Raw genomic sequence first — 25,998 nt, 5'->3', positions numbered from 1 at the left:
TGATGGTGGATATACAATACTGAGCTGTATTTTACACATGAGTGTTCGTAGTTGCTGTCAACCAAATCAAAACATGTTATTGCTAACATGACCGTACGCATTTGAACTTCAAACAGTGCAGAGAAAATTTTCACATTCAGACTTCATTGGAGACTTCACAGGGGAACACGAAATGGTAAAATGGAAAATATTGGCAAACGTTGAATCTAATAATATCAATGACTAATAATGAGGCTCAACGCAATGCATCCACAAAGATGTCACCATTTTAAATGCTTACGTTTCAGCAATATGTCTTACACTTTGTTATTGTAGTAAATTTTGAAGTTTATTCTATTGTAATTGAAAACTTATTAAGTTTAAAAAAAAAAAAAGACAATGTGCCACCTGGATTGAATTGAGACCTCGGTTTCCTGTCTCATCACCAAAGCTGATTTCTGCTCCCTCTCTGCATATCACACCTATTATCTTTTGCACCCTAATGTCACTTGGCATCAGAAATCACTCCACTTCCCAATATATAGGATGGATGGACTCACATTCTACCAATATCTGACGAAGTCAGCAGTGACGAAAGCTCATACCCTGCAACAAATTTTGTTAGTCTTCGCTACTGGACTCTTGCTCTTGTCTACTGCTACCCATCTTGAACTGCAGGTAGAAGAGGTGCTGGACCAGTGGCAAGCCCTTTAGGAATTAAGACTAGATAGGACTAAAACAAGTATTACTCTGTGAAGCTACGGGAAACCCTCTAGTAAGAGAACAAATCTTGAGTCCACTGGCACCTTTATAGACCAACAAAGTTTTATTCAAGACAGGGCTTTTCTTGTAGAAAAACCCAGCAGGAACTCATTTGCGTATTAGGCCACACCCTCTGACATCATCAACAACAACAACACATTTTATTTATATCCCGCCCTTCCCACCAGGAGCAGGCTCAGGGCGGCTCACAGCAAAATTCATTGAGTTATACATTGAGTTAAAATACATTAAGTTATAACTAACAATATAATCAACAGGTAATTAAAAACTATTAAAATTCTAAAACAATAAATTAATGTTAGTATGTTGATATGTTGGTGCTATTCAGATGGTGAATTTACTTAGCAATTTACTCAGTGAAAGCCATTCGAACATCGCCATTGTTTCACACAGGGCTTTTGGTAGGAGAAGTCCAGCAGGGACTCATTTGCGTATTAGGCCACACCCTCTGACATCACCATTGTTTCACACAGGGCTTTTGGTAGGAGAAGACCAGCAGGGACTCATTTGCGTATTAGGCCACACCCTCTGACATCGCCATTGTTTCACGCAGGGCTTTTGGTAGGAGAAGTCCAGCAGGGACTCATTTGCGTATTAGGCCACACCCTCTGACATCGCCATTGTTTCACGCAGGGCTTTTGGTAGGAGAAGTCCAGCAGGGACTCATTTGCGTATTAGGCCACACCCTCTGACATCGCCATTGTTTCACGCAGGGCTTTTGGTAGGAGAAGTCCAGCAGGGACTCATTTGCATATTAGGCCACACCCCCTGATGCCAAGCCAGATGGAACCGTGTTCCTGTGCATTCCTGCTCAAAAAAAAGCCCTGATCCAAGATATACACTTTTGTGCACAGCTTACTTTAGCAGCAATCTAACTCAGGAGTGGCAGACTCATTTGTCATGAGGGCTAAATCTGACATAAATGAGACCTTGTTGGGCCGAGCCATGTTGGGTTGAGCAGGGCCATGTGTGTACCTAGTTATGATTAGGTAGCAGAGATATAAACTTTATAAAGCCACAGACAAACACAAATATTTTTTAAAAAAAAAAACTTTAAAAAACTTTAAAAATTAGCACTCAGTCCTAAAGGTGCTTTCTTTGTATTTCTCTCATGGGGTTCAGGGAACTGGAGGGAAAGGAGCCTCAGCCAAAGGAAGGAAGTGAGGCTTGGCTAAGTAGCTCTGCTGTGCGATTGAGAGAGCCTGGCAAAGCAAGCTGTGATGCAGAAGGAAGCAAGAGAGAGGGAGAAGGAAGCAGATGACAGCCAGTTGCTCAGGGGCCTCATTCGGCCCCCGGGCCACATGTTTGACACCCGTGATATAACTGAACCTCAGTGAGATGAATCACGGGGTCATTTCTTCCCAGAAGAAAGAATAAAGGTTGTTAAGGCATTTTAGGTCTTCGCGTCCACTGATAACTCTGCTCTACCTAAGAACACTCATAGATGAGCAGATTCAGAAGGGAAGAAGAAAAAGATGATGATGATGATATTGGGTTTATATCCCGCCCTCCACTCCGAATCTCAGTCTCATAGCAGCTCACAATCTCTTTTACCTTCCTGCCCCCACCAGACACCAAGTGAGGTGGTTGGGGCTGAGAGGGCTCTCACAGCAGCTGCCCTTTCAAGGACAACCTCTGCCAGAGCTATGGCTGACCCAAGGCCATTCCAGCAGGTGCAAGTGGAGGAGTGGGGAATCAAACCTGGCTCTCCCAGATAAAGAGTCCACGCACTTAACCACTACACCAAACTGGCTCTGAAGAGAACAGTTTTAATTTCTCTAGGCTTTCATCAGGATGGTGGTTCTCTGGTCTGCCTCCTGCAGTTCTGGTGCTCTTACCTGGTCCTTCTCGAACTTGTTCATGTGGTCCGAGCGCTTCAGGTGACGCTCCCCGGTGTCTCCCCTTTCCCCGTAGATGGCCACATAAACATTGGCATCTGTCCCTGCACCCGTCACTGACCCAGTGATGACATGGACTTCATAGACGTTTGCTGGGGAAAATAAAGCACAACCAGATGTTCATAAACTGAATTCTTTTAATGGGAGGAATCCACATTCCTCCGTTTGGGAGGATTCAGATGCATCAGCGATGATTTCAAGGGGTAGCAAGGTATCCAACGTGTAATGCCCAGTACTTCCAGCTACTCTTTCCGCTCCTCCAACTTCCAAACACGGTGGAGTCAAGGAAGTAGCATGGATTGAAATATTATTCACTTCCATTCTTTAAAGCTTGCATCTATTGTGCATAGCTACATTCTTTCAGCTTTGCCCTGTGCCCACTGCCAGTTCTGCTCTAGCTAGCTGAAGAACCTCTTAAAATTTCTTAGATCAGGAACGGCCAAACTGTGGCTTGGGAGCCCCATGTAGCTCTTTCACACATATTGTGTGGCTCTTGAAGCCCCTACCGCCCCATTGGCCAGCCTGGAGAAGGCATTTGTCTCTTTAAATCACCAAGCCAGCTGGCAGCTTGGAGAATGCATGTAAAGTTGCTTCCTTTTCACCTCTCCCTCCCTCCTCTCTCCCCCATCTATTTGCCTCCCTCCTTTCTTTCCTTGTGGCTCTCAAACATCTGACATTTGTGTCTTGTGGCTCTCAAACATCTGACATTCGTGTCTCGTGTCTCTCAAACATCTGACATTCGTGTCTTGTGGCTCTCAAACATCTGACATTCCTGTCTCGTGGCTCTCAAACATCTGACATTCCTGTCTCGTGGCTCTCAAACATCTGACATTCTCGTCTTGCGGCTCTCAAACATTTGACATTCGTGTCTTGTGGCTCTCAAACATCTGACATTTGTGTCTCGTGTCTCTCAAACATCTGACATTCTTGTCTTGCGGCTCTCAAACATTTGACATTCGTGTCTCGTGGCTCTCAAACATCTAACATTCTTGTCTTGCGGCTCTCAAACATTTGACATTCGTGTCTCGTGTCTCTCAAACATCTGACATTCTTGTCTTGCGGCTCCCAAACATTTGACATTCGTGTCTTGTGGCTCTCAAACATCCGACATTCGTGTCTCGTGGCTCTCAAACATCCGACATTCGTGTCTCGTGGCTCTCAAACATCTGACATTTCTGTCTCGTGGCTCTCAAACATCTGACATTCGTGTCTTGTGTCTCTCAAACATCTGACATTCATGTCTCTTGGCTCTCAAACATCTGACATTAGGTGATCCCAAGTTACCCTCTAATTCCGACCCCTCCTCTGGCATCAGCTCCACCACCAGTTCCTTATCCTCTTCGTCACTGGCCAGCCAACGGTGGGCTGCAAATTCGTAAGTCTCAATGGTGCCTTCCATAGAGGGCAGCTCCCGCTCCTCTTCTTCGCCAGACTTCCTTTTCTTCTTCTTTTTCTTCTTTTCTTCCTTGGTGGCAAACTTCTTAATGTTGACCGTTTCCAAGTACCAGCCGTCCCCAATGCCACTCCCATCATGGCCGATCCGAATCTTGTAGATCTTGCCAACGTCTGCCGCCTCTATCTTTAATACAATAATGATTATAGTTAGTAAGCTTTATATCTTATACTTTAAAGTAGGAGTCCCCAGGGCTAATTTGTAGCACGAACTCCTTTGCATATTAGGTCACACACCCCTGATGTAGCCAATCCTCCAAGAGTTTACAGTAGGCCCTGTAAGAAAAGCCCTGTAAGGTCCTGAAGGATTGGCTATATCACAAAGGTGTGGTCTAATATGCAAAGGAGTTCCTGCTACAAAAAAGCTCTGTGAGTTCCCAACCTGTCAACCTGCCAATACCAAGTGTTTTTAGAAAGTGAGTGGGGCCAGGTGAGGCTCTTGAACAGGTGGGTTTCTTGGCCACCAGAGATCTGATTGGCTATGCATAGTAAAAATAACTCTGTTTCAGCGACAGCAGCTACCACCACACGGTAAATTTTCTCTCGCTAGTCTTTGCCAGTGTATCTTTTCAAAAAAAGTACCCCTCTCCTCCCTTGTACCTGGGCTTCCTGGCTTCGCCTCATGCGGCAGCCATTTTGTGGACGGAGCTGCTTCCTGCGGCAGCCATTTTGAGGTTCTGCACAACACCCCGTGTCAGAATTCCATAGGCGCCCCACAGGCTCAAAACGTTGGAGGCACTGGCTTTTAGAGTTTCAAAAGAGTTCCACATACATCCGTCACCTCGATCACTGGGACGGCAACCCAATCCAGTAGGTCATTACCACAGTGTGGGTGTCAGTGATCGGCATGTACAATTGCCAATCCCCAGGTGGGGACAGGGGATTCAATTCTAGGAGCCCCAAAAGAAGGTGCTCCTGTTCTTCATTATTTCCAATGGAGGAAGGCATTTAAAAGGTGCGCAGTCCCTTTCAATGGGATGGCCAGAACTCCCTTTGGAGTTCAGTTATGCTTGCCACAACCTTGCTCCTGGATCCACTCCAAAGCCTCCTGGCTCCACCCCCAAAGTCCCCAGATATTTCTTGGACTTGGCAACCCTATCGGCATGGCTAGGCAGCAGCCTAGCCCGCCCCTTCTGGAGATACTGGTTACTCCCATGGAGAGAAGCAACTGGGGGCAGCAGAGGGAGACCAGTGCAGGAAAACCAACCAGGCAGCCTTCCTATTTGGAACTCAGAAATTGCTCCAAAGACCCCTTTAGGGTTGCCAGTCTCCAGTGGGGGCAGGGGATTCCCTGGTTTGAAGGCTCTCCCCCCACTTCAAGGTCATCAGAAAGCGGGGGTGGTGGTGGGAAATGTCTTCTGGGCACTCCATTATTCCCTATGGAGACTGATTCCCACAATGTATAATGGAGAATTGATCTGCAGGTATCTGGGGCTTGGGGGGGGGTGTTTTTTGAGGTAAAGGCATCACTTTTGCACCATAGTGTCTGATCCCTCTCCTCAAAACACCCCCCAAATTTAAAAAGGATTGGACAAGGGGGTCCAATTCTATGAGCCCCCAAAGAAGGTGCCCCTATCCTTCATTATTTCCAATGGAGGGAAGAAATTTAAAAGGTGTGCAGTCCCTTTAAATGCGAAGGCCAGAACTCCCTTGGGAGGTCAATTATGCTTGTCACAACCTTGCTTCTGGCTCCACCCCCAATGTCTCCTGGCTCCACCCCCAAAGGCTGGTCAACCCTAGGCCCCTGCAGGGTCTCAGGAGCATCCACAATTATTCTCGATTTTCTGCTGAGAAAAGCACAGAGAGAACAGAAACGTTAACTATGCCTTCTGGCGCCACTGAAGCTTAAAGGAGTGCTAGAAAGTTGCATAGAGATCCCCGTGGCGCAGAGTGGTAAAGCTGCAGTACTGCAGTTGGAGCCCTCTGCTCATGACCTGAGTTCGATCCCTGCGGAAGCTGGTTCAGGTAGCCGGCTCCAGGTTGACTCAGCCTTCCATCCTTCCGAGGTCAGTAAAATGAGTACCCAGTTTGCTGGGGAGAAAGTGCAGATGACTGGGGAAGGCAATGGCAAACCACCCCGTAAAAAGTCTGCCGTGAAAATGTTGTGAAAGCAACGTCACCCCAGAGTCGGAAATGACTGGCGCTTGCACGACTACCTTTACCTTTTTAGAAAGTTGTTTAATTCATGCTTAGGAAGAGAGAAGGGAGGATATCTACCATTGGAGCAGAGAAGGGAAGTGTCATGGAAGGGCCCAACACTCTAACCACTACACCACACTGTCATAGTCCCTTGGCACTATGAAAGTGTGGTGTAATGGTTAGAGTGTCGGACATAGATCTGGGAGACCCAGGGCTGGCGCTGCTTAGCTTCCAAGATCTAATGAGAGCATGCTAGCCTGGGTCAGCCGTGTCCAGATGTATAGAATACCCACGTGTTAATCATTTCTAATTGTTTAAAGGTAAAAAAAAGGTAGTCCCCTGTGCGAGTACCAGTTATTTCCGACTCTGGGTTGACGTCACATCACAACGTTTTCACAGCAGACTTTTTACAGAGTGGTTTGCCATTGCCTTCCCCGGTCATCTACATTTCCACCCCCCCCCCCCCCAGCAAGCTGAAGACTCATTTTACCGACCTCGGAAGGATGGAAGGCTGAGTCAACCTTGAGCCAGCTACCTGAAAACCCAGCTTCCGCTGGGATCGAACTCAAGTCATGAGCAGAGAGCTCAGACTACGGGACTGCAGCTTTACCACTCTGCGCCACGGGGGCTGCTCTCTAATTGTTTAACTTCCTCCAGAAGAATTACAGAAATTAAGAGAGCTTGCTAAAGATACTTTAAAGATAAAGATATTTTGGCTGGGGCCATGGAAGTTCAACAAGCTTGAATTTGTAGTATCGCGCAGGGGTCGTTTTGTAGAAAAATAGGTGGTGGCGCTCATCCAGGGATTGTTATGCAGCTGCACCTACTATTCAATGGACAAGGTAGGTGGGGAGGAGAACGGGGGCCGTCAGAAAAGTTCAGGAGCTGTGCTCCTGTGAGCTCCTACTGAATTCAAGGCCAAGTATCGGAGAGCCTTAGAAGAACAGGGTCTGACATAGGATTGCCAATCCCCAGGTGGGGGCAGGGGATCCCGGTTTGGAGGCGATCCCCCCGCTTCAGGGTCATCAGAAAGCGAGGGGTGGGGAGTGAAATGTCTGCTGGACACTCCATTATTCCCTATGAAGACTGATTCCCATAGGGTATAATGGAGAATTGATCAGTGCGGATCTGTGGGGGGGGGAGCTGTTTTTTGAGGTAGAGGCACCAATTCTTCAGCATAGCATCCAGTAACTCTTCTCAAAACACCCTCCAAGTTTCAAGAGGATTGGACAAGGGGGTCCAATTCTATGAGCCCCAAAAGAAAGTTCCCCTATCCTTCATTATTTCCAGTGGAGGGAAGGCATTTAAAAGGTGTGCGGTCCCTTTCAATGTGATGGCCAGAATTCCCTTTGGAGTTTAATTATGCTCGTCACAGCCTTGCTCCTGGCTCCACCCCCAAAGTCTCCTGGCTCCACCCCCCAAAGTCCCCAGATGTTTCTTGAATTAGACTTGGCTACCCTAGTCTGACATCTCACTTAATTTCAACCTCTAGCAAAGATCCAGTTACGCAGGATTGGTCGGGAAGGGAGAAAGCTAGCCCCAGAAGCCTTAGTAAATACCCTTCTCCCAAACAGTGTACCTTGAAGAGTTCTGTCGCTCCCCTCTCATAGTTGTTTGACCTGTTTTGCAGGATGAGCAGCTCCGTTTTCCCCAGCTCCCCGTACATTTGCATGAAGACGTTGGCGTTGCTGCCCGCATTCCGCACGTCACCGGTAACGACAACCACCTCATAATTTATCACTATATTCAATGCACAGGGGAAGAAAAAAAGAGATGGTGTTGTGGAAATTAAGATTGTTCTTAGATGGGGCAGAATTCTAGACCCAAAGATGCAAAATCTTGGCATAAAATCAGGCTTTAAAAAAAAAACAAAAAAAACCTCAGTTAGGAATGATTAAAAGTTCCAGTTTGAGAGCCAATCTGATGTAGTGGTTAAGTAGTGCAGACTCTTATCTGGGAGAACCGGGTTTGATTCCCCACTCCTCCACTTGCACTTGCTGGAATGGCCTTGGGTCAGCCATAGCTCTCGCAGAGGTTGTCCTTGAAAGGGCAGCTGCTGTGAGCCCTCTCAGCCCCACCCACCTCACAGGGTGTCTGTTGTGGGGGGGGGGGAGATATAGGAGATTGTAGGCCATTCTGAGTCTCTGTCCTTGAAAGGGCAGCTGCTGTGAGAGCCCTCTCCAGCCCCACCCACCTCACAGAGTGTCTGTTGTGGGGGGAGAAGATATAGGAGATTGTAAGCTGTTCTGAGTCTCTGTCCTTGAAAGGGCAGCTGCTGTGAGAGCCCTCTCCAGCCCCACCCACCTCACAGAGTGTCTGTTGTGGGGGGAGAAGATATAGGAGATTGTAAACTGCTCTGAGTCTCTGATTCAGAAGAGGAGGGTGGGGTATAAATCTGCAGTCGTCATCTTCTTCTTCCCTACTATTTTGTTTCCATCTTACCTAGGCATTGTTTTCTTCAGCACAAAAAATGCATAAAATATGTCAGTAGGGGGGAATGTATCTGTTTATGGCACTCTGGTTGTGATTGAAAAATGTTAAGATTCACAATATAAAATTGTTTTCAAATTTGTTTTTCACAGAAGCCAGGAAAAAGCTGACGTGCAAAACAGGACATTAAACCGGTTTTGCCTGTTGCTATACAGGTTGAATATTTGGAGATTCTGGATATTAATCTGCAATTGTTATGGGTGGAAGAATTTGCGTGGTTGAAATAAGCAGTGTTGGAGAGTTTATTTATTCCATCTTTGGAGGCTTACCTGTGTGCTGTTGCGCTATGGAGCATTGAAAAAGTAATAAAGATATTTATATTGATATTGGAGATTCTGGATTGTTATATTGGAAAATATCTAGGTTATATGACTTTAAGAGGTGATCTACACAGAGCCCTATGGGTTTTTCCTCAGCGCCACTCTAGGTCTCTCCCATAGGTTCTTTTTAAACCCCAACTGCCCACAATTAAATAAAAGAGGACACAAATTTTGAGACTGGTATTGTGTAAACTATGTGCTCCCTAAAAAGTCTCTTGTTTGAAAACCTAGACAAAGGCTGTACTTGTATGTGAAATAAACAGAGACCCCTGTCTCTTAAATTTTTGACTTGACAGACAAGACACAGATGGAGATGAACGACAAAGGTTTATTTAACAGAGTAGCTCCCATAAGGTCTCTTATTTGGAAAATTGTTAGACCAAGGCTGTAGTTATATGTGAGGTAAATAGAAATCACTTTTTCTTTTAGTTTCTTGACCTGACAGACAAGACACAGATGGAGATGAAAAACAAAGGTTGATTTAAGAGAAAATAAAGTGTTTAATAGGGAAATGGTAATGTGTGAATGACTTCAATATACACAGTAAAACCAGCTGTCAAGTAAGGAAGATTTGTTCCCGCTTTCTCTGGACAAGTTACCTCAGCAGGTTCTTATATGTGAGGTAAATGCAGATCACTTTTTCTTTATTTTTGACTTGACAGACAAGCAGAGGTGGAATTCTAGCAGGAGCTCTTTTGCATTTTAGGCTACACCCCCTAATGTAGCCAATCCTCCAAGAGCTTACAAGGCTCTTTTTTGTAAGCTCTTGGAGGATTGGCTACATCAGGAGGGTGTGGCCTAATATGCAAAGGAGCTCCTGTTAGAATTCCACCCCTGCAGACAAGACACAGATGAAGATGAACGACAAAGGTCTATTTAACAGAAAATAAATTGTTTAATGAGGTAAATATGATGTGTGGATAACTTAGATATATAAAACAATGTTTGAGTCCAGTGACACCTTTAAGACCAATAACGTTTAAATGCGGATATAAGCTTTTGTGTGCAAACATACTTCCTCAGATATCTGTATCTGAAGAAGTGTGCATGTACATGAAAACTTATACCCAAATTTAAACTTTGTTGGTCTTCAAGGTGCTACTGGACCCAAACTTTGTTCTGTTGTTTCAAACCAATACAGCTACCCATCTGAATTTATTTAAACATATAAAGTAAAGCTGGTTTTCAATTAAAATTACTCCCAAATTGCTAGAGTGTCCTGGAAAACCATAGAGTTTTCCCGGAAGCTCCTAGAGTGGACGGTGCACACCATTGCCGGCACAATGTCACTCAAAGTGATGTCATCATGCTGGCGATGTCGGGGGAGGATCCCCTCCCCACTGGCCCAGTGCAGGCTGGCAGGTTGGGAACCTCCCAGGTGGGGAAACCCCTGCCTGGCCCTGGAACTTAGCAGCCCTATAATACCTGGGACCTTCTGAAAGTGAAAGCGGATGCAGCGCCATTGAGCCACCACCGCCTCTCTTCTCTTCGTCTTTCCCCAGACTTCTCTTCTGATCCAGATGGCTCTCCTTGCAGTACTGAAAGTGTAGGCTTTGTCGATTGGTTTTAATTGACTGACACGTGTAAATAGATTTTGGCTTTAAAAAGAACCTTACGCCTAACGTTTGTATGCATTCAAATAACGTATTCCATTTTCCTAATTTACTCAGAGTGCGAAAATTAAGACAACTGGAAGTCTGCCAAATTGAATTTGGGATTTGGGTTCGGGAGACAGAGGGACGCGTGAAGCAATGCGCTGTTTCACGTTCCCATCATCCTGACAGATTTTGAAAGTTCAGAGCAGTCTTCAAAGGGAGGGGAGACAACCTTGAAGACTTGGGGGGCTAATTTGTTCACAAGTCTTCAGGCTTAGCAGACAGAAGGATCTCCCAGAATCCTCTTGGCCACTCATCCTTCACGAAGGCTCCATCTAAAGATGCACATCAGGAAAAAAAATGGTATCATTTTGATCGGGATCTCAGGGAGGATGTAATTATTGGTATTCTGGATTATTTGGGTCTCTGACACCATTTCAGTATTTGAATTTGGTTCCCCCCCCCCCCCCCCGCCCAGAATTCTGAAATTATTTGGGTCCATTATTCCATATGAGAACATAGGAACATAATAACATAAGAGAAGCCATGTTGGGCCAGGTCAATGGCCCATCCGTTCCAACACTCTTGTCACACAGTGGTAAAAAAAAACCAGGTGCTATCAAGAGGTTCATCAGTGGGGCCAGGACACTTGAAGCCCTCCCAGTGTTGCCCCTCCCAAGCACCAAGAATACAGAGCATCCCTGCCCCAGACAGAGAGTTCCAACAATACACTGTGGCTGATAGCCACTGATGGACCTCTACTTCATATGTTTATCCAATCCCATCCTCTCATCCCCACCTACCTCACAGGGTGTCTGCTGTGGGGAGGGGAAGGAAAAGGAGATTGCAAGCCTGTCTGAGACTCTAAGTGAAGGGTGGAATATAAATGATGATGATATTGGTCTCAGAGCGGCCACAATCTCCTCTACCATCCTCTCCCACAGCAGACACCCTGTGAGGTAGGTGGGGCTGAGAGGGCTCTCACAGCAGCTGCTCTTTCAAGGACAACTCTTGTGAAAGCTATGGCTGACCCAAGGCCATTCCAGCAGGTGCAAGTGGAGGAGTGGGGAATCAAACCCGGTTCTCCCAGATTAGAGTCCGTGCACTTTAACCACTACACCAAACTGGCTCTCCTTCTTCTTCTTCTCTTCTTCTTCTTCTTACACCACTTCCAATTGAGCCAAATCAACCAAGCCATTCCTCCATTCCTTTCTCTCACCACAAATTCTAAACTAATCACCAAGAAAGCACTGGGCGTCTCTTACATATCTCGATCGGCACGATCTCGCTCGGGTAGACCTCTATTTCCACCCTCCCATCGGCTTCATTCTTGTCGAGCCACCGGTTGCAAGGGAAGTTGTACTGCAAGCCGTGGACAGGTATGGTAACCTGAACACTTCCGAGATGCCAGCCGGCCTGGAGCCCGACGTTGTCATGTCCGATCAGCAGCCGTTTGATCTCGAGAAGCAAAAAGGTAGAGAGGCTGATCATGTCACATAGCCCTGACATTCGTTTTAGGTAGTGTTGAACTAGAGGTGGAGGAACACCAGGCCTGGGGATTTTGCAAGCAGGCAGGATAAGTAGTCCAGTTAAGTGCCGAAAAGCACTGAGTAACAGCTAAGACTGAAAAGCCAGTCCGATAGCAACAGTTTTATAGAAACAGATAGAACCCTCAATCTCTTCTGGGACAGCACCTGCAATACCACTTCCAACCAGAGGTGGTGCTGCAGAATAACAAGCAGCAAGTCTGTCTCATCTTCTTTCCGTTCTGGAAAAACATGATAATTTTAAGACTCATGTTAATAATCCCCAGGGCTTTTTTTTTTGGTAGCAGGAACTCCTTTGCATATTAGGCCACACACCCCTGACATAGCCAATCCCCCTGGAGCTTACAGTAGGCCCTGTGAGAAGAGCCCTGTAAGGAATTCTAGCAGGACCTCCTTTGCATATGAGGCCACACCCCTCTGATGAAGCCAGTCCTCCTGGAGCTTACAGCAGGCCCTGTGAGAAGAGCCCTGTAAGGAATTCTAGCAGGACCTCCTTTGCATATTAGGCCACACCCTCCTGATGTAGCCAATCCTCCTGGAGCTTACAGCAGGCCCTGTGAGAAGAGCCCTGTAAGGAATTCTAGCAGGATCTCCTTTGCCTATTAGGCCACACACCCCTGATGTAGCCAGTCCTCCTGGAGCTCACAGCAGGCCCTGTGAGAAGAGCCCTGTAAGGAATTCTAGCAGGACCTCCTTTTCCTATTAGGCCACACACCCCTGATGTAGCCAATCCTCCTGGAGCTTACAGTAGGCCCTGAACTAAGAGCCCTGTAAGGAATTCTAGCAGGATCTCCTTTGCCTATTAGGCCACACACCCCTGATGTAGCCAGTCCTCCTGGAGCTCACAGCAGGCCCTGTGAGAAGAGCCCTGTAAGGAATTCTAGCAGGACCTCCTTTTCCTATTAGGCCACACACCCCTGATGTAGCCAATCCTCCTGGAGCTTACAGTAGGCCCTGAACTAAGAGCCCTGGAAGCTGTTGAAGGATTGGCTACAGCAGAGGTGTTATGGCCTAATATGCAAAAGAGTTCCTGCTACAAAAAAAAAAGCCCTGATAATCCCTCTTTTCCAAATGCTTTCTGTCCCCTTTCCCTAAGAAGAGGTTTTGAACAATAAAAAGTTATTGTAAATTTGCTCGGTTAATATGCATCCACCAATTTTAATGTATTTGGTTGGTTAGATGGGGGGGTCGGGGTTTGCTTAAAAACGGATTAAACTACCAGATTTAACCTGTTTCCTTAAATGACCCCAAATGAGACCACAGAAAGATGGAGGTGGGACAGGTGTTCCATAGGTGAGGATGTATCATGACAGGAAGGACTTTACTTTAGTACATGAAGAGATGAGGACTCAGGAGAGGATCAGACTGCAGACTGCAGATTTATACCCCGCCCTTCTCTCTGAATCAGAGACTCAGAGCGGCTTACAATCTCCTATATCTTCCTCCCCCACAACAGACAACCTGTGAGGTGGGTGGGGCTGAGAGAGCTCTCACAGCAGCTGCCCTTTCAAGGACAGAATTTCAGAGTCGCTCACAATCTCCTATATCTTCTCCCCCCACAACAGACACCCTGTGAGGTGGGTGGGGCTGGAGAGGGCTTTCACAGCAGCTGCCCTTTCAAGGACAACCTCTGCCAGAGCTATGGCTGACCCAAGGCCATTCCAGCAGCTGCAAGTGGAGGAGTGGGGAATCGAACCCGGTTCTCCCAGATAAGAGTCCGCACACTTAACCGCTACACGAGATTGACTCACCGAACTTAGCTCATCGGGGGGCATGTTCATATAGGTGAAAACAGTCTTTTAAGCACTCTGGGCCTATATATTGTTTCCATTATATTTCTTCAAGTTTGGGAAGCTCCAGGGAAGCGTTTTGAAATCGATCTGACAATGCCTAAATGGACTTTTCACAATCAAAGGCAACAAAACCACTCCTTGTAATGACTTCAATCCAGATCTGCCGTCCCTTTCATACCTTTCCGATGTCCCTTGTATCGAGAGTAAAGATATCGATCCGGCCGCGCTCAAAGTAATCTTCTAAGTCGTTATCGGAAACCAAGAGAAACTCTTTTTTAGTGTCTCCTTTTTCTCCATACATCTTGATCAAAACCTTGGAATCGGAGCTGGCTCCAGGGACATCTCCGGTCTTTATGCTGATGTGGTAACCAACATCTACAGAGATATTGACACACTTATACAAAGGCCTGACAAGTCACCATCCCTACCCTTTGTGGAGGACCAAAGCAGAGGGAGATCCAAATGGGAAGCAGAGAAGCTGAGAAACGACACGTGGTTCTGAAGACTGGATTAGGGCAAGTGGGAAAAAGAGGTTTAAGCTACAATGACTAGTTGCTGAGAATTACAAATGGTGAAAAAAGATGATGATGACAACGGCTGCAGATTTATACCCCGCTCTTCTCTCTGAATCAGAGACTCAGCGCATCTTACAATCTCCTATATCTTCTCCCCCCCACAACAGACACCCTGTGAGGTGGGTGGGGCTGAGAGGGCTCTCACAGCAGCTGCCCTTTCAAGGACAACTCCTGTGAGAGCTATTACTAACTACTTGTATATGTAGTCTACAATTGTATATGTAGTCTACAAGAGTCTACAACCTTTCTGAGCCTGTGGAAGCATTTGGAATTCCGACACAGCATGGCGGGCGCAATCACAAAATGGCTGCCACAAGATGGCAGCCTAAGCTTGCCAATCCCCTGTAGTGTTGCAGTCCCCAGCTCCCAGCAGGGGATCTTCTGGTTGGGAAGATCCCACCCCCAGTCACTTGGCTGACAGCGAGAAGCCCTGCCCAAAAGCCTCCGTGTGCCTTCAAACCTTGGAAGGCTTAAGAACAGCTTGTTTCTAAAAAGGTGTGTGTGCCTTTAAATCTCCAAGCCAGGCTGAATGGGGGCAGGGTGAGCCTGCAGAACAACGTGCCTGTTGAAAGGGAAAGGAAGGGAAGGGAAGGAGCTCAGAACCTCCGTTTGTTTTAGTGTCCCTTAGAAGCCGTTTGCACACTAAAATAGTAGCCTCTGGTTTCCCTGTGTTAGTCTGACGAACTGGGTTGAGCATAGAGCAGTCAACAGCTCCCAAGCGCCCTGTTTTAAGTTAACGTGTAACTCTGTCCTTAGTCTGCACCAGGGCTTTTTTTTGTAGCAGGAACTCCTTTGCATATTAGGCCACACACCCCTGATGTAGCCAAATCCTCCAAGAGCTTACAGGGCTCTTCGTACAGGGCCTGCTGTAAGCTCCAGGAGGATTGGCTACATCAGGGGGTGTGACCTAATAGGCAAAGGAGGTCCTGCTAGAATTCCTTACAGGGCTCTTCTCACAGGGCCTACTGGAAGCTCCAGGAGGATTGGCTACACCAGGGGGTGTGGCCTAATATGCAAAGGAGGCCCTGCTAGAATTCCTTACAGGGCTCTTCTCACAGGGCCTGCTGTAAGCTCCAGGAGGATTGGCTACATCAGGGGGGTGTGGCCTAATATGCAAAGGAGGTCCTGCTAGAATTCCTTACAGGGCTCTTCGTACAGGGCCTACTGTAAGCTCCAGGAGGATTGGCTACGTCAGGGGTGTGTGGAACTAATATGCAAAGGAGTTCCTGCTACAAAAAAAAAAGCCGTGGTCTGCGCCACTGACTCTTAAGAGGGGTGATCTTCAGAAATTTGGACAGCAGTTACAGGGGCACTATATGGTGTGAGGACAATGGCCCTATCTAGGTATGCAAGGCAAAAGGAACAATGGTAGCAAGAGACATCATCAGAGATAACAAGCAACCCTTAGCGACAGTAAAGATTCAAAGCGACGGTAAAGATTCATCTCCCCCTTCTGAGCCAGGAGGCCAAACGGGGATCAGAAAAGGGGACAGACGGGGAAAAAAATGTTTTCTTACAAACTGAAAAGGGACAGTGTAGCCCAGGGGTGTCAAACATGTCATTTGGGGGCAAAATCAGGCCCCCTGAGGGCTCCTATCAGGCCCCCGAGCAACTGGCTGTCATCTTCTTCCTTCTCCCTCTCTCTTGCTTCCTTTTGCATCACAGCTTGCTTTGCCAGGCTCTCTCAATCACACAGCAGAGCTACTGAGCAAAGCCTCTGTTCCTTCTATTGGCTGAGGCTCCCCCCCACCCCCAGTCCCCTGGAGGAAGGAAGGAAAAAGCCAGAGCTTCCTTTGCCCAACTCCTTGGTTCCCATGGGAGAAATACAAAGAATGCATCTTTAAGACCAATGGGTGCTAACATTTTAAGCACATCTTAAGTTTTTAAAATACATATATTTGTGTTTGTCTGTGTTCTTTATAAATTTTGTATCTCTGCTACCTAATCTTAAATAGGTACACACACGGCCTCGCCTGACATGGCTCAGCCCAACTCAATCTGGCCTGGCCCAACAAGGTCTCATTTATGTCAGATCCGGCCCTCATAACAAATGAGTTTGACACCCCTGGTGTAGCCTGAGGGATTGAGGGAAAACTGAGCAAACTCACTTTCCAGGATGTACGATCTCCCTTCCGGCACTAACTCCCGAATAATCAATCCATCGTCCTCATTTTTGTCAAACCATCTGGTTGGCAAACAAAAGGCTTCGTTATCTGCTATTACCCATCATGCCTGAGAAAGCTTACCAGGAAAGTACAAGGAATACGGGAAAGACAATGCTGTGTAGGCAGAGATGTCATCAGGGAAATCTAAAAACAAAGGCTTCGGTGAAACCTCTTTGCAAGTTCCCTCCACTGTGATCTGTAAGGATTCCAATGAGTTAAGTGGGGGGTCCGTTAGCCTGGTCCTCTGTGAGATGAACATCTGCCGTAGCACTCTAATAAAATTAAAAGGAATTGGGAGAGAGGGAGGAGGCATTCTCAAGCAAACACCTCTAGTTCCTGCACCAGGGTTAGTCTCTACCAATGAATCACACAGTAGAAACTGTAGCACGCAGTGGCAACAAGTCCAAATTATCCTCCAAGAGCTTCCAGGGCTCTTCTCACAGGGCCTGCTGTAAGCTCTTGGAGGATTGGCTACATGAGGGGTGTGTGGCCTAATAGGCAAAGGAGCTCCTGCTAGAATTCCACCCCTGATATTAGGCCACACACCCCTGACGTAGCCAATCCCCCTGGAGCTTACAGTAGGCCCTGTACAAAGAGCCCTGGAAGCTCTTGGAGGATTGGCTACATCAGGGAGGTGTGGCCTACCATGCAAAGAAGTTCCTGCTACAAAAAAAAATGACAATCATAAAATTATACGTATTATGAGACTCTTAAATGGCAAAGGAAACATGGCGCAACCCAATTTCCTGCCCGGACCTTCGAAATAAGAGCTCGGCTACATGCCCAGCAGCATCAAACCATGTTATTTATGGGTGGGTAGGGCTTCTTCTTTTTTTGGAGCAGGAATGCAGTTTTGGCTGGCTTGGCATCAGGGGGTGTGGCCTAATATGCAAACTGAACAAAGAAACCCTGCGTGAAACCATCAGGGGGTGTGGCTTAATACGCAAATGAGCTCCTGCTGGGCTTTTTCTACAAAAATAAAGCCCTAGGCTATACCATTTGAAACTGCAAGTGGGGGGAATCAGATGGCTCTGGCCCACCACTTCAAGACAGCAAGCCAAGAAAGAGGCTAGCCCTGAGCTCTTCTGTTCAACATACTAGTTTTGTTTGTACAGGGTTTTAAAAAATATATACCGTATTTTTCGCACCATAAGGCGCTCCAGACGATAGGACGCACCTTCCTCCTGGGGGGGCGATCCTCTGCCTCCGATCTGGCACTTCCCCCGTGCCTCCCTGCCTGGCTCCATCTTCTTCCAGCAAGCGCTGGGGGCAACGTGCTTCCTCCTTGCCTGTGTGCCTGGCTCCACCTCTGACGCTTAAAGCAAGCGCTGGGATCGCTCCCTCCGCCCTCCGCTCCCAGCGCTTGCTTTAAGCATCAGAGGTGGAGCCAGGCACACAGGCAAGGAGGAAGCACCCGCCCCCTCCGCAAACCCAGCGCTTCGCGAGCGCCGGCTATGGAGAGGGCAGCGTGCTTTCTCCTTGCCTGTGTGCCTGGCTTCAGCTGTGATGCTTAAAACAAGCGCTGGGATCGGAGGGTGGAGGGAGCGATCCCAGCGCTTGCTTTAAGCATCAGAGGTGGAGCCAGGCACACAGGCAAGGAGGAAGCGCGCTGCCCCCAGCGCTTGCTGGAAGAAGATGGAGCCAGGCAGGGAGGCGCGGGAGAAGCGCCGGATCGGAGGTGGAGGCAGAGGGAGCGGATCCCCCCCCGGAAGGTACGTATCTTCGCTCCATAAGACGCACACACTTTCCCCCCACCACCACTTTTTTGGGGGGGGAAAGTGCGTCTTATGGTCCGAAAAATACGGTATGTCTGAGCTTTCAAATATTTAATCTCCCCCAAGGGTCCAGAGTGGTGCGGTCCATCCAGAGATACACCCTATGAATCTACTAACCATGTACTTTCGTCTTAAAATGCAAAGAAGAGCCATATCCCTGCTACAACAACCCAACAATGACCAACATTGGAAGAGCAACTAGATTCAAGTCCAGGACCACGTTAGAGACTAACCACATTTTCGGGGGATAAGATTTTGAGATATCTGACAAAGGGAATTTTGACTTTCAAAATCTGGTTGGCTGCTAAGGCGCTACCGGACTTGAACCTAGCTGCGGACTGACCAGGCTACCCTCTGAACCTATCTTCATGGAAAATTAAGAGATCTTTACGTTCATCACTCTACATCCTTTGCTGAACATTCACCAGCTGCCCAGGTATGTACCCAGCCCAGTATTCTTCCTGTTCATTTCCTAAAAGATGTGGTCAGACAAAAGGTCTCTGGAGGCATTTGGCTTTGGCTTAAGGTTAACATCAGACAGAGGTGGAATTCTAGAAGGAGCTCCTTTGCATATTAGGCCACTCACCCCTGATGTAGCCAATCCTCCCAAGAGCTTACAAGGATCTTTTTTGTAAACTCTTGGACGATTGGCTACATCAGGGGTTTGTGGCCTAATATGCAAAGGAGCACCTGCTAGAACTCCACCCATGGAATCAGGTATGATAATCCTCCACTGTGATGAGTGACAAGTCTTGTGACAAGGACAGAGAAGTCCTAAAACACCTCCACTTGGAGGAACAAGGTCCATAAAGGAAGAAGAAGATATTGGATTTATATCCCGCCCTCCACTCCGAAGAGTCTCAGAGCGGCTCTCAATCTCCTTTACCTTTCTCCCCCACAACAGACACCCTGTGAGGTGGGTGGGGCTGGAGAGGGCTCTCCCAGCAGCTGCCCTTTCAAGGACAACCCCTGCCAGAGCTATGGCTGACCCAAGGCCATGCCAGCAGGTGCAAGTGGAGGAGCGGGGAATCAAAGCTGGTTCTCCCAGATAAGAGTCCGCACACTTAACCACTACATCAAAGTGAGTGTGAAATGTAAGGAACGTACAAGAAGGGACCAGGATCCTTCGGGGCTTAAGAAAGGGAGTCATTGAAGGCATTGGTTTTTGATTTTTACCTTTCCCAACCAGTCCTTAGTATCACACAGTCTTTGCTGCTGGTTGATCCAATGACTAGAGATCAGGTCATCACAATGGTAAAGACATCTTGGCACATCTTAGTGGGAAAGCTTCCTGAGATAATGCCCTTGATCCCGTTGCTCACCTGGTAGCTGTGAGGACTCAAAGGCATGCTTTCAAGATGGCAGTCAGCGATGCCTGGAGGCGCACCTATTAACTCTGAACTGAGCAGTTTCGCAAGCCGTCTGCCCTGTCGCTACAGGATAGGCTGAATTTCCTGAAAGCAGGCGATGCCACGCCAGGAAGGTGGCATGATCCAAAACATGTCTGCGTGTGTGAATGGATGAATACCCAACTGCTACTTGGATGAGGAGACAGCATTGTAAGAGCATATCCACTGAAACAAAACCTTTCCCCATCAACAGCCTGGTACCCTGAATAAAGAGGGTGATGGTTGAAACAAGTCCCAAAGATCAACATATACCAAAGGAAGAAGGAAAGCACGGGAGCACATGCAACCTGTGCTGAAAGCGCTGCGCTGGCTACCTATTGCTTACCGGATTCGCTTCAAGGTGCTGGTTATCACCTTTAAAGCCCTATATGTCCAGGGACCTGCATACCTTAGGGACCGCCTTTCCCCGCATGCACCCCAGAGGGCACTTCGGTCAGGGTCACAAAACCTGCTCTCGATCCCCAGCATCAAAGAGGCCAGGCTCAAGATGACCAGAGCCAGGGCCTTTTCTGTTGTGGCCCCTGGCTGGCGGAACAAGCTTCTGGAGGAGGTGAGGGCCCTGCGAGAGCTCACACAGTTCCGCAGGGCCTGCAAAGCGGCACTCTTCCGCCAGGCATTTCTGAACTGAAATCTATGACAGCAGATATTACACCAATTGGCCCACCTCGAATACTCTATTGTGACCCTGGGATTTTTCTTTTAATGGGACAGCCAGTATTGACTGAAACATCAATATATTCTGTCGCTAGATCGAAATAGCACCTGAACATCGTTCTGTGATATGTTTTATATATGTTATCTATGTCGTATTCTTATTTTTATGCTTGGCTTATATTAATATTGGTTTTTAAAACTTTGAATGTGAAACCACCCTGAACCTGGGATATAAGTCTAATAAATAAATAAAATAAAAGAGGAACACGACGGACAGAGGAAGGTTCCTATCCACATACCCAAAAGTGTCAGTTTGAAGGAGAGCACACATACCTCCCCCCCTCCCCAATTCAACTCATTGTGTTTTCTGTTGTTTAGAATCTTTTTAACATTAACACTTTCCCATGTTGGTCTTCATTACACCCCAAACTCAACTCCTTGCGTTTTCTCTCATTTAGAATCTTTTTAACATTAACACTTTCCCTTATTGGTCTTCATTACAGCCTAAACTCAACTCCTTGTGCTTTCTCTTATTTAGAATCTTTTTAACATTAACACTTTCCCATATTGGTCTTCATTACACCCCAAATTCAACTCCTTGTGTTTTCTCTCATTTAGAATCTTTTTAACATTAACACTTTCCCTTATTGGTCTTCATTACACCCCAAATTCAACTCCTTGTGTTTTCTCTCATTTAGAATCTTTTTAACATTAACACTTTCCCATATTGGTCTTCATTACACCCCAAATTCGACTCCTTGTGTTTTCTCTCATTTAGAATCTTTGTAACATTAACACTTTCCCATATTGGTCTTCATTACACCCCAAATTTGACTCCTTGTGCTTTCTCTTATTTAGAATCTTTTTAACATTAACACTTTCCCATATTGGTCTTCATTACACCCCAAATTCAACTCCTTGTGTTTTCTCTCATTTAGAATCTTTTTAACATTAACACTTTCCCTTATTGGTCTTCATTACACCCCAAATTCAACTCCTTGTGTTTTCTCTCATTTAGAATCTTTTTAACATTAACACTTTCCCTTATTGGTCTTCGTTACACCCCAAATTCGACTCCTTGTGCTTTCTCTCATTTAGAATCTTTTTAACATTAACACTTTCCCATATTGGTCTTCATTACACCCCAAATTCAACTCCTTGTGTTTTCTCTCATTTAGAATCTTTTTAACATTAACACTTCCCTTATTGGTCTTCATTACACCCCAAATTCAACTCCTCGTGTTTTCTGCCATTTAGAATATTTTAACATTAACACTTTCCCATGTTGGTCTTCATTTCAACCAGGGCCACTCACCACAGAAAGACGGTTTTCGGTGCTGCCTCAGTGGTGAGCGTCTTGTGCCCGCCCAGAGAGAGACCCATTGGCTGTAGCCCAGTCAAATCTGTATCCTGAAGAAAAAAGCCTCTCAAAGCCAAAAAGTATTTGGAAGCCTTCCGCAACCAGCAGGACTGGAACTGGGGGAGCCTCCAAAACTGGCATGTTGGGGAGAGAGGTTTTCCTTCAGAATGCCAGAGGATGCAGTAGCCGTGTACCTTCGTCTTCAAATTCCCCGAGAGCCCATGACGTGACCTTTGCACGGAAGGCAGCCATTTTGTCCCGCTCCTTCCGTGGCAGGCAGTCATGTGACCCTTCTATATGACAGGGATAAAGAGGTTCAAGGACAGCAGAGCACGTTTCTCTAAAGCAACCACTATCTTCCTTGGTCAGCGGAGACAAAAGATAATCCTTCAGGGGCGTGAGGTTTCTGTTGCGTATGGCTTCGTGTGTATGAATTTGTTGTGTGGCCAATGGCTCGGGTATTTGTGTGAAGGAAGGAAAAGGGAAAGAAAATGACTATAGTAATAAATAGCTGAAACAACAGTTTTGGACTGAGTCCCGTTCTTGAGTTTCAGCACAATATTTCCCGAAGCTATCGCTGTTATCTGAAAGTGTGTGTACTAACCAGCAGAGAAGATAATGTTCAGATAACCTTGCCTTTAGTATTTGCACTCACGGGGGGGGGCAGGAGTAACTGCAGAGAGAAAAGTGGAACTGAGGTGAAAGATTTAATGTAGTTGGGGAAACGAGTGCTCTTAGCGTGAGGTAACCTTGCTCGGCCTCTGGGGAGAAGGTCTGCCCTTTGACTGAAGAGACTGGAGTGGAATAATTGCCTGGGCTTTAGACGGTTCGTTAAATTTGCACACATTTGCATAGCCTTCAAAGCAAAAATTTCTGATGGAAAATAACATCCTTTCTTTTAAACTGTAAGGCTAAACGCTGGCATTGAAAATAGGCGGTGGTTCTTTTTTAAAATTAAACTCTGTAGCTCTTTGGCATAACGAATCTGACTTCTGTGGCCATCTCTATTGAAGTGTGGGTGTTACGTTATGGGCTATATAAAAATAGGCAGGGCTTTTTTTGTAGCAGAAACTCCTTTACGTATTAGGCCACACGCTCCCGATGTAGCCAATCCTCCAAGAGCTTATAGGGCTCTTCTTACAGGGCCTACTGGAAACTCTTGGAGGATTGGCTATATCAGGGGTGTGTGGTATAACATGCAAAAGAGCTAGGGTTGCCAAGTCCTCTTCATCCCCCGGTGGGGGACATTCATGCGCACGACACGTGCACACGACAAAACGATGCCATCCGGAAGTGACATCAAACTGGTGGCGCCCATGCGGGACACTCTAGGCATTTCTGGGAAAACTCTATGGTTTCCCCCGGATGCTCTAGCCATTTGGGAGGTTAGAACTCTATGGTACCTATTGTACCACTGAGAACCTCCGGGGCGGGAGATTCCCCGCCCGGACCAGGGGTTTGGCAGCCCTGAAACGAGCTCCTGCTACGAAAAAAAGCCCTGAGAATAGGTCCATCAATGGCTATGAGCTGTGGTGAATAAAGGGAATCTCTGCATTTGGAGGCAGTCAACCTCTGAATCATAAGAATATAAGAACATAAGAAAAGCCATGTTGGATCAGGCCAATGGCCCATCCAGTCCACTCTGTGTCACACAGTGGCCAAAAAAACCCAGGTGCCATCAGGAGGTCCATCAGTGGGGCCAGGTCATAAGAATATAAGAGAAGCCATGTTGGATCAGGCCAACAGCCCATTCAGTCCAACACTCTGTGTCACACAGGGGCCATAAAACCCCAGATGCCATCAGGAGATCCATCAGTGGGGCCAGGATATTAGAATATAAGAGAAGCCATGTTGGATCAGGCCAATGGCCCATCCAGTCCAACACTCTGTGTCACACAGAGGCCAAAAAAACCCCAGGTGCCATCAGGAGGTCCTCCAGTAGGGCCAGGACACTAGAAAACCTTCCACTGTTGCCCCCCCAAGCACCAAGAATACAGAGCACTGCTGCCCTAGACAGAGTGTTCCATCCATACCTTGTAGCTAATAGCCACTCATGGACCTCTGCGTTAAGAACATAAGAGAAGCCATGTTGGATCAGTCCAACACTCTGTGTCACGCAGTGGCCAAAAAACCCAGGAGGTCCATCAGTTGGGGCCAGGGTTAGGAGCTAGAAGGTGCTAGGAGGCAACATAAGGGGAAAGCTTTGGCCACTGTGCCCAGTTTGTTAGCCGTTCAAAGCACCAGTTTGGCTACTCAGTGAAACAGGATGTGGGACTAGTCAGGCCTCTGGTCTGATCCAACAGGCCTGTTTCTGTATTCTTTTGCTAAGACCCTGGCTGGCTCACCAGGGCATTCTTATTATTGTTACTAGGGGCGTTTTCGCACAGGGCTTACCCCGGAGCGACGTCCCTCTTCACCGTGCAGCGTCTGCACGGATTTCGCACCAACTGCTCCGCAGAACCCGGAAGAGCCGCAAAGTCCCACGGCTTTTGCGTCGCAAATGTAAACCGCCAAAAACCAGTTTACATTTGCGACGCAAAAGCCGCGGGACTTTGCAGCTCTTCCGGGTTCTGCGGAGCAGTTGGTGCGAAATCCGCGCAGACGCTGCACGGTGAAGAGGGACGTCGCTCCGGGGTAAGCCCTGTGCGAAAACGGCCTAGGATTCTCAGTAGCCAAGCTAGAAATAAACTTTACAAAAATAACTAACAAATAAAAGGAAGAATGAAACAAAAACCAATGGAAGATCATCCTTTCCCTGAGGATGGCTTAGCTCCCCAGAAATGACTCTTGGATCATCACCAGGAAGCCATAGGGATATTGCCTAATTAATAAGGCTCTGCCACATTTTAATTAATTAATTGGTTGACTGACTAATTCTTGCAGTTCTGGTGGGGGGCGCCTACATGACCCCAACCTGCCAAAAATTCTGATTTAATACAATAGCTAATAAAGCACTTGATAAGCAGATATTAGCCATCCAGGTGTTTTGTTTTACTTTATAGATTCAAGAGGTGGGGCCTTTTCTTTTTGTAGCAGGAACTCCTTTGCATATCAGGTCATACCCCCTGATGTAGCCAATCCTCCAAGAGCTTACAAGGCTCTTCTTACAGGGCCTACTGTAAGCTCTTGGAGGACTGGCTACATCGGGGGGGGTGTAGCCTAATATGCAAAGGAGTTCCTGCTACAAAAAAAGCCACCTGCTTCTGATGTAGCCAATCCTCCAAGAGCTTACAGGGCTCTTCTTACAGGGCCTGCTATAAGCTCTTGGAGGATTGGCTACATCATGGGGTGCAGCCTAATATGCAAATGATTCCCTGCCACAAAAAAAGCCCTGCCAAGCGGTATAAATTGGATTTATTAAATGTATTAAATTAAATTATACCTCCATGAGGTATAAATTAGAACCCTGGCTAAGGTAAAAGTGCTTTGTAAGAATCAACCTTGGCCCCAGGCCCCAGATACTATCTTGTGTAATACACTTCTATACTATAAACAATTTTGTATTTTAACATTAAACTACATATTAAAATACATATTTTGTATTTTAACATTTCAAATTCAATTCCTGGCATCTCCAACTAAAAAGGGTCCAGGCAAATAGGTGTGAAAAACCTCAGCTGTGACCCTGGAGAGCCACTGCCAGTCTGAGTAGACAATACTGACTTGATGGACTGAGGGTCTGATGCAGTATAAGGCAGCTTCATATGTTCATATACAAGGGAGGGACGGTGGCTCAGTGGTAGAGCATCTGCTTGGTAAGCAGAAGGTCCCAGGTTCAATCACCGGCATCTCCAACTAAAAAGGGTCCAGGCAAAGAGGTATGAAAAACGTCAGCTGTGACCCTGGAGAGCCACTGCCAGTCTGAGTAGCCAATACTGACTTGATGGACCAAGGATCTGATTCAGTATAAGGCAGTTTCATATGTTCATAATCGATATCCGCTACCTTCAAGAGAAACTTGAGATTCTTGTGACTACGAAGACCAAGGTAAGGTACAAAGACTCTGGAGTTACCTCCACATTCCGGCCCGATCCTCCAGTCCGTGCCCCACTAAGAAGTAAGTC

General features: G+C 46.9%; 1 protein-coding gene across 1 annotated transcript in view; it reads right to left on the bottom strand.

The window, feature by feature from the left end:
- LOXHD1 (lipoxygenase homology PLAT domains 1) overlaps positions 1-25,998 on the bottom strand; it is a 320,016-nt gene that overhangs the window by 155,596 nt on the left and 138,422 nt on the right. Inside the window, exons 15-20 of the mRNA XM_060236607.1 lie at positions 16,680-16,756; positions 14,175-14,371; positions 11,922-12,114; positions 7,831-7,991; positions 3,945-4,239; positions 2,601-2,752 (exon numbers count right to left, since the gene is read on the bottom strand). Of these exons, the coding sequence (XP_060092590.1) occupies positions 2,601-2,752; positions 3,945-4,239; positions 7,831-7,991; positions 11,922-12,114; positions 14,175-14,371; positions 16,680-16,756 (1,075 nt within the window). The remainder of the gene's footprint in view (positions 1-2,600; positions 2,753-3,944; positions 4,240-7,830; positions 7,992-11,921; positions 12,115-14,174; positions 14,372-16,679; positions 16,757-25,998) is intronic.

The sequence above is a fragment of the Heteronotia binoei genome, chromosome 4 (genome assembly GCF_032191835.1).
Source record: "Heteronotia binoei isolate CCM8104 ecotype False Entrance Well chromosome 4, APGP_CSIRO_Hbin_v1, whole genome shotgun sequence".
NCBI classification, from domain to species: domain Eukaryota; kingdom Metazoa; phylum Chordata; class Lepidosauria; order Squamata; family Gekkonidae; genus Heteronotia; species Heteronotia binoei.
The sequence above is the reverse complement of the archived record's forward strand: the minus strand, read 5'-3'. Positions and strand labels throughout refer to the sequence as shown.